We start from the raw sequence: 8,958 nt of genomic DNA on the forward strand, positions 1-8,958 counted from the left end.
GGCCTGCATCGGCTGCGGATGCTCGTCGATCAGTCCGACTGGATGAACGACGCGTCTCGAACATCCACACCGAATAATAGCGCGGCGCTGAATCAGGCGTCTTCCAGAGAGTTTGGCCGATTGGACGGCAGCAACGAAGAGCTGATGTCGCCCAACAGCGACGACACCAACGAGAGCGAAAGCGAGCGCTGCAGCGCCTGCTCGAAGACCTTCAGGAACGTGGACGAGCTGTGCAATCATCAGAACGAGACGGGCCATCAGCTGGAAATCAAGCAAACGCCCAGCGGGCCGGGGTACCTCTGCTGGAAGAAGGGCTGCAACCAGTTTTTTCCAACGGCGCACAGCCTGCAGATGCACTTCAAAGAAGTCCACGCGAAAAACTCCATCACCAACATGTCGGTGAGCGAGAAGCACGTCTACAAGTACCGGTGCAACCAGTGCTCGTTGGCCTATAAAACAGTGGAGAAGCTGCAGGTGCACGCGCAGTACCACATGATCCGGGACGCCACTAAATGTGTGCTGTGCGGGCGCAGCTTCCGCTCCCTAGTGGCGCTGCACAAGCACGTGGAGAGCGTGCACTCGGAGCTGACCGACGAGGAGCTGAACGCCTACAAGCAGAGCCTGATTAACAACCCGCTGCTGCTCGCAGGCCTGCAAGGCCAGATCCTCGACTCGTCGGCCGGCGAGTTGCTGAAAAACAGCCTGCGGGTGGAGGACACCGAGAGCTCTGCAGAGCTGGACGACAGCAAGGACCTGAACACTAGTCAGGAGGACAGCATTCAGAACGACGGCGAGAACTCGGACGACAGTATGGTCTACAAGGACCAGCAGTGCTTGGAGGAGTACTTGAACTCGCCAGCCATGGCTGAGGACAGCTACAACGACCCGAACCGGAAATACAAGTGCCATCGCTGCCGCGTGGCCTTCACCCGACAGAACTACCTGACCGGCCACAACAAGACGCTGCTGCACAGGAAGGGGGAGAAGCTGACCTATCCAATGGAGAAATATCTGGACCCGAACAGGCCCTTCAAGTGCGACGTGTGCAAGGAGAGCTTCACGCAGAAAAACATCCTGCTGGTGCACTACAACTCGGTTAGCCACCTGCACAAGTACAAGCGCTCGATGCAGGAACAGTCCAACAACAACAACAATTCGCCAGTTTCGATGGGCGCACAGGCGCCCAACGCTCAGCTCACACCCCCAAAGGGCGAGGACGACGACAAGAAGCGCTATCGCTGCAATATATGCAAAGTGGCGTACACTCAGGGCAGCACCCTGGACATTCACATGCGTAGCGTGCTGCACCAGACCAGGGCCAGTAAGCTGCAAGATCTGGCCATGAGCGGCCAGATCGACCTTTCGAAGCCCCTAATCGAGCAGCCAGACATAATGGCATCCCCGAAACATCCCTCACCACTGTCCGGGGAAGGGGACGCGACAAAACCGGCCGCCGGCTCTTGCCCTACTCCACCCAGCCCAGGTAGTTCAGGGTATTTCTGCCTGAAGTGCAACAGCTCGTTTAGCAACCCCGACCAGTTGAATTCGCATCAGCTTTATTGTCTGTTCGCAACCCCCGTCAGTAGTGGTTCGTGCGTTGCCAAAGAGGATCGGCATGAGCCGGACAAGGACGCAAACTTCATGGGAATGAAGAAAGGCTCTCCGATATACAAACACTTGCTCGAGGGCTATGGCTTCGATCTTGTGATGCAGTACAATGAGGGCAGCCATCAGCGCCGCCAGCAGCAAGAAAAGGAGAGGCTGGAAGCCGAGTGCAGCAAAGACAAGTGCAATACTGATCCAGAGAATGTAGCGCCCGACGTCCTGCCGGACGCTTCGGACGTGTCCGATCGCAAGGAGCAGAACAGTCCCGATCCCGAGGTTCAACAACAAACCTCAGCCGAGAAGGACGACGCCGCATCGACGCTGCCTGAAGTGAGCAAATCCACATGCCAGACCTGCAACAAGGAGTTTTCCAGCGTGTGGGTGCTGAAGAGTCATTGCGAGGAAGTGCACAAAGACCTGGTGCCCTCCGACTATGTGGAAAAGTACGTTCAACAGTTGAAAAGTGAAATCGAAAAGAAAAATGTGGTGGTCACGGCCGCGACCAGTTCAACAACAAGTGCCCAACCCAGAGTGTCCACCCCCGTTTCCGAAGCGACCTCACCGGACGAAAACAAGGAAGCCGGCAAGCCCTTGCAGGAGGCTCCAACGGCTCCTACAACTCCCACAAGCAGTGTCACTCCTGCCAGCTCCACCGACTCGTTGCCTGCGAACATCCAGGCTGTGCTGGCACAGAGCATTGCACAAAACCCGATGGCTTTCGCGCAACAGATCTCCGACATGCAAACGGCCTTCAATGTGATTCAGCTGCAGCAGCAGCTGAACAACTTCACGCCGATGATGCAAATGATGGGAATGGGACTGCCGCTAGGCTTAAATGCCCTGGCTGCAATGAATCTGCAGCCTCCCATCGTGCCCCTGATGATGCCTCCTCCTCACTTCGACTCCATGGGGCAATTCAGTGCACAGGATCAACAGAACATGCTGGTGAAACAACAGGCGGCGATTTTACAACAACAACAAGCCGTAAGTGTTTTCTTCATTTTCATGGTCAAATTTTTGTCTTGGGTAATTTTCGGCCCGTAAGTTTTCTCTCCTTTTAAAATTTGCATCTCCCGAAATACAGAAGACAACAGTTTGAAATTTACATCATTTTTAGAAGATATGTGGCTCTAACTATGTTGAAAGTTTCATAGAAATCTCAATAAAACCTGATTTTTACCATCTTTGTAAATATCGGTTCGTGATGGATCTTTTCAGTCAACCGCACTCTCTCTTTTAAAAATTCACTACTCCCAAATTGCAGGAGTCAGCAATTTGAAATTTTCACCATTTTTAGAACACTCGCGAGTCTAACTAACATTGCTGAAAGTTTCGACAAAATCGCCCCAAAGCCTAATTATTACCAGCTTCGTAAATATCGGTTTCATAATGGAAGAATTTAGTCAACTGCACTCCCTCCTATAAAAATTCGCATCTCCCAAACTACAGGAGCCAGCAATTTGAAATTTTCACCATCTTTAGAAGACATGTGACTGTAGCAGTATTGAAAGTTTCCGAAAAACGTTCCTTAAACCTAATTTTTACCATCTTCGTAAATACCGGTTTTGTGATGGATCTCTTGAGTCAACCGCACTCTCTCCTTTAAAAATTCACTACTCCCAAAATACAGAAGCTAACAATTTGAAATTTTCACCATTTTTAGAAGACTCGTGAGTCTAACATTGCTGAAAGTTTCGACAAAATCGCCTCAAACCCTGATTTTTACCATCTTCGTAGATATCTGCTTCATAATGGAAGAATTTAGTCAACTGCGCTCTCTTCTTTAAAAATTCGCATCTCCCAAACTGCAGGAGCCAGCAATTTGAAATTTTCACCGTCTTTACAAGACCTGTGGCTCTAACTGTGTTGAAAGTTTTATAGAAGTCTCCCTAAAACCTGATTTTTACCTTCTTCGTAAATATCGTTTTCGTGATGGATCTCTTTAGTCACCCGCACTCTCTCCTTTAAAAATTCGCTACGCTCAAAATACAGAAGCCAACAATTTGAAATTTACACCATCTTTAGAAGACTTGTGAGCCTAATATTGTTGAAAGTTTTGACCAAATCGCCCAGAAGCCTGATTTTTACCATCTTTGATTGTTGATGTTGATTTGGCAAAAACCTGCAGCCCTTGACTGATTGAACTGGCAAAATATTCCCCTGAACAACCAACGAATACCTAAACTTCAAAACATTTTCAAACACCAACTAAAACCCTCCGTGATTGATTCTTGGCGATTTTCCTGCGATATTTACAATGTCGAAACTGCATTAGGCCTCCAGCGAAAGCTTCACTTTACACTTCGTCCGTTTTGCTTTAAAAATATCAGCCAGCCACATTAAATAGCTACTAATAGTGTCTTTTAATCGTTTACGTTGGGTTTTATAGTCGATTTTATAGAGAGAGAGGAAACCGCATTAAAAAGCTTTCAATCTGTGTTTTAACAAGCCGAATTGTTTTATGTGTAAATCGACACTGTTTGCCCGATGCCAACATGGAACGGTATTTCCTCTCGGAACCACCCATTTTTTTCTCTTCAAGTCTAATCGATGCTAATACCGGTTCACGATGTTCTATTTGCCGGCCAGTGATAATAATTTATTTAAATAAATGCATTAATTAATAACGGCGAGGCGTTTCACAATGGGGAATTAACACTAATGCTCGCCGAATGTGTGTCATGTTTAAATTTGAATTTTAATTGTTGTTTGCTGACACTTTCACGTGAAAAGCCATTTTTTGACGATTTTCACATTCATGTTCGTTATTGCAATTGCTGCCAGGCAGATTTATACAGGGAATGTTGCGTTTTTCGACCAAAACACTGAGAAAATAACGATGTCAGCAGATATTTAAGTGAAAATGAACGCATAATTTCCCGTTAAACTTAAGAATTTACATGCGATGGTAAAAAGCAGCAAGAATGGTGGTTGCCTGGCCGAATCAAGGCGGCATTTCACTACCTGGTCCGCAATTAAATTGTGAGCCAAAGCCCGGATTAAGAGCATCCATCCTCATCAGGCACCGTCCCATTCATTTAACCATAACTACGGCCGATCTGCGGATAATTCGGGATTCTCTAAAATGTCGGATTTTGCACCAAAATCCAAAAAATCTATTCACTGCAGCCAACAAAGACTCGACAGCAACAATGGCTGGCGCACATATTTGAATTCTATAACGGGCAGGTGTGGTTTCAGAATGAGCAAATATAATAATTGGCATGAATGTGTGTCCTTTGACGCTTACAGTTTTTACCTGAAACTGAGCAAACTGTTCAAACGTATTTTTGTTTCCAAATGCCGCTCTTTTCATTTGCCTAAAGTCGTCCAGGTGTGATCGGAAATCGCAGTGTTGCTCGATCTAATCCATTTTTGATCTCTCAGGGAGTTCAGCTAACGACTACTTACGTAGAAGCTTTCAGCCCAAAATGGATCATTTGTTATGCGAAATTATTTAGCTGAAAACGTTCTTCTGGGTTTCAAAATTGGCGCACAGAATAATGAGGTTTTTACTTTCATCGACGTTAAACTATTGATTTTTCTTCACTTGAGCATCAAATGCAGATATTCAGCAGGACTTCCAAGTTTTAGAAAAAGTGATGTTTTTTATAAAAAGTGGAATTTTTAAAGAAACACGTTGCATTCACGATTTTAATTCTTTATAAAGGCTGCCTTTCGTTATTCGGATCGGTTTTGCATCAACTTTCGAAAGCGCTTCACTCTAAAGATGCTGAAAGTTTCCTAAAAATTATTCTCCCAGCGGTTTCGCGATGGATCTCTTTAGTCCAGTTTTTACCACCTATCTACGAAGGTCGGTTTCATAATGGAAGAATTTAGTCAACCACGCTCTCTCCTTTAAAAATTCGCATCTCCCAAACTGCAGGAGCCAGTAATTTGAAATTTTCASCATCTTTACAAGACATGCGACTCTAACGGTATTGAAAGTTTCATAAAAAACTCGATAAACCTAATTTTTACCATCTTCGGAAATACCGGTTTTGTGATGGATCTCTTTAGACAACCGCACCCTCTCCCTGAAAAATTCGCTACTCCCAAAATACTGAAGCTAACAATTTGCAATTTACATCATCTTTAGAAGACTCGCGTGTCTAACATTGCTGAAAGTTTCGAGAAAATCGCCCCAAAGCCTGATTTTTACCATCTTYGTAAATATCGGATTCATAATGGAAAAATKTAGTCAATTGCGCTCCCTCYTTTAAAAATTCGCATCTCCCAARCTACAGGAGTCAGCAATTTGAAATTTTTACGATCTTTAGAAGACATTTGACTCTAACGSTATTGAAAGTTTCATAGAACTCTCCCTAAAACCTGATTTTTACCATCTTCGTAAATATCGTTTTTGTGATGGATCTCTTTAGTCAAGTGCACTCTYTCCGTTAAAAATTCGCTACTCCCAAACTACAGAAGCTAACAATTTGAAATTTTWACCATTTTTAGAAGACTCGTGAGTCTAACACTGCTGMAAGTTTCGACGAAATCGCCCCAAARCCTAATTTTTACCATCTTCGTAAWTATCGGTTTCATAATAGAATAATTTAGTSAACTGCGCTCCCTCCTTTAAAAATTCGCAACTCTCAAACTGCCGTAGTCAGCCATTTGAAATTTTCACCATTTTTAGAAGACATGCGACTCTAATAGTATTAAAAGTTTCATAAAAAGCTCCCTTAAACCTAATTTTTACCATCTTTGTAAATACCGCTTTTGTAATGGTTCTCTTTAGTCAAGCGGACTCTCCTTTAAAAATTCGCTACTCCCAAAATACGGAAGCGACCAATTTGAAATTTACATCATCCTTAGAAGACTCGCGTGTCTAACATTGCTGAAAGTTTCGAGAAAATCGCCCTGAAGTCTGATTTTTACCATTTTCGTAAATATCGGATTCATAAGGGAAGAATTTAGCCAATTGCGATCCCTCCTTTAAAAATTCGCATCTTCCAAACTGTAGAAACCAACAATTTGAAATTTTCATCATCTTTAGAAGGCATGTGACTCTAACGGCATTGAAAGTTTCATAAAAATCTCCCTGAAACCCGATTTTTACCATCTATGTAAATATCGGTTTCGTGATGTCTCTTTTTAGTCAGTTTTAGTCAACCACCCTCTCGCGTTTAAAAATTAATATCTTTCAAACAAAAGCAAGCAAGCGCATAAAATGTTCACCATTTTTTTCATTTGACTTGGTCCATGCTAGAAATTTCAGAAAAATTCCCCGGAATTCTGATTTTTGCCAACTTGGCAAATACCGGTCTTAAAATCAATAGTTTATGGCAATTGCAGGCTCTCATTTAAAAATTTACATCTACCAAACGAACAGAAGCAGCGATTTCAGATTTTCTGCGTCTTTACAAAACAGTGGACTCTTATGATGCTGAAACTTTGATAAAAATGTAAGTTTTAACTCAATGGCGCTCCCTAATTAAAAAATTCTGGTCTTCCCAGCTGAAGCCAGTAGAAACTTGAAATTTGCACGATTGGTAGAAGACACTTGCCCCTCCAGACTCTGAAAGGTTCATGAAAGTCGCTACAATTTGAAGGTTGTTATCAGCTTAGTAACTATCGGTCTCATAATGGAAGTTTAGGAAAAAATCGTATCTTCCGCACTAAAGTTTCGAATTAAAAATCGTTATTTCATGCGAATAAATTGCTCAAACCGAAAAATCAAGGCAAAATGCATCAATAACTTTAGATCCTTGAAAACAAGTTTTTCTGAAAAGATGTTTTTAAAATTTCATGCTCTTCACTATCTGAGCACACACTCTGAGCTCGTAAATTTCTAATGAAAACAATGCAGTTCTTTGCCTCTCTGTGTTTGAATCGAATTCCAAACGAATCCTTGGGCTTAAACAATATCTACCTGTGAAAAGACTGTTAACACCCATGGAAATTAGAAGATCTTCATCCTTCAAACGTTAGGGGTTCAGTTTCCAAACCTTCTGTTTTAATTGTGCCACTTTACCTTGACCAGCAGTTGGAAAATTAGAATTATCGCCCAAATGATGGAGCCTGCCGGGCCCTTCCAGAAGCCATCCATGAAACCTTCGCAAGTGCTTATGGTTGTTTTGGAAATTCAAATTTATTGACAATTTAGCCGATTCGATCTCTAGGGTAAAAACCCAAGCAATTGATCACCTGGGTAGAGGTTTTCGAGCAACCTTCTTCTTTTCCTATTGAAAATGGTTGGGCAGAGAAAGCGATTGTTGTCGGCCGGTAATTGGCGACTTTTTACCAATGAGATTCCTTGTTTGTTGTAGCTAATCGAAAGGAAAAACCCATCCACATTTTAAACGAGTTTCAAGTAAAAACTCTATTAAATGCGAATACATTGTCAGGTCGGTTGAAGTTAGTTCCCGTTAACATTTCACCGAGACACTGTTCATGATTGAGAATACGGAACGGAGGATAATTGGTGGCCTTATTAAAAATGAATGTGCTATTTATTATTTTTCAACTTTGGATAATTGCTGGCCCGCCATGCCTATGATTACTGTTTCCCCTCGGTTTACCACTACTCTGCTCCTTTTTTTCGGTAATTTACGGTTGTTTCCAAACCGAAATTAATTATACATGCGCCGACTCTTCAACCAAACCGCTTCAATGACACCATCAAATTGCTCCCACAGTCCCACAGGGAGAACAAAACCACCAAATCGCCCATTTAAATTCCGTCCCCATTCGAATGGTTTAATTAATAATCAAAATCAACTGTCACATTATCGCCTGATGAACATCAACAATACACTGTCGAATCAATATTCGGTACGCCACACCATCGAAATGAATATTTAAAAATCAATAGAGACGAAATCTGGCAAACGAGGTGGCCATCAAAATGACCAAAAGCCACAGGCATAAAGTACGCGTGTTGCATCTTTAATTGCTTTCAGCGCACTGTTTGAATCATCGATCGAAATATACCGGGTGTTTAACGGTCATCTAGATCTAGTTGAGGTTGTCCAGTTTGGTTGGCCACTGTAGGTCTGCTTCCAAGCGGTTCAAGGGCCGGGTGAAAGTGCAGGTTTTCTGGTGTTTTTCAAATGGCTTATAATCCATGGTGTTGCGACGACAACTTTCACCTTGGCGGAACGAACAATAGGCTTCACTACTCGAGCCCCAGGAAAAGAAATCAGTTCAGGAATTGAATCACCCTGTGGGTGAAACTTTGGAGGTTTCTCGAGATTTCAGACCGCAAATTTATGTTGGTTTGAAACTGGAAGTTTTTCCGCAACTTTCCGCAATTCTTAGAAGACACTTGACTCTTGAGATGCCAAAAATTTGGATGAATTTGATGATTGAAAATGGATGTTTTTACTCAACTGCGCTTACTTTTTA

At 43.2% G+C, this 8,958-nt stretch overlaps 1 protein-coding gene across 1 annotated transcript in view; it reads left to right on the plus strand.

Annotated features, from left to right (window-relative positions):
• Positions 1 to 8,958, plus strand: part of LOC109542246 (zinc finger homeobox protein 3) — a gene marked incomplete at its 5' end in the record, with an annotated part of 51,838 nt that overhangs the window by 7,521 nt on the left and 35,359 nt on the right. The window contains 1 exon segment of the mRNA XM_048669682.1: positions 58 to 2,589. Coding sequence (XP_048525639.1) covers positions 58 to 2,589 — 2,532 coding nt within the window.

The sequence above is a fragment of the Dendroctonus ponderosae genome, unplaced genomic scaffold (assembly GCF_020466585.1).
Source record: "Dendroctonus ponderosae isolate FM_Combo_2020 unplaced genomic scaffold, Dpon_F_20191213v2 Dpon_F_20191213_9, whole genome shotgun sequence".
In the NCBI taxonomy this organism is placed as follows: domain Eukaryota; kingdom Metazoa; phylum Arthropoda; class Insecta; order Coleoptera; family Curculionidae; genus Dendroctonus; species Dendroctonus ponderosae.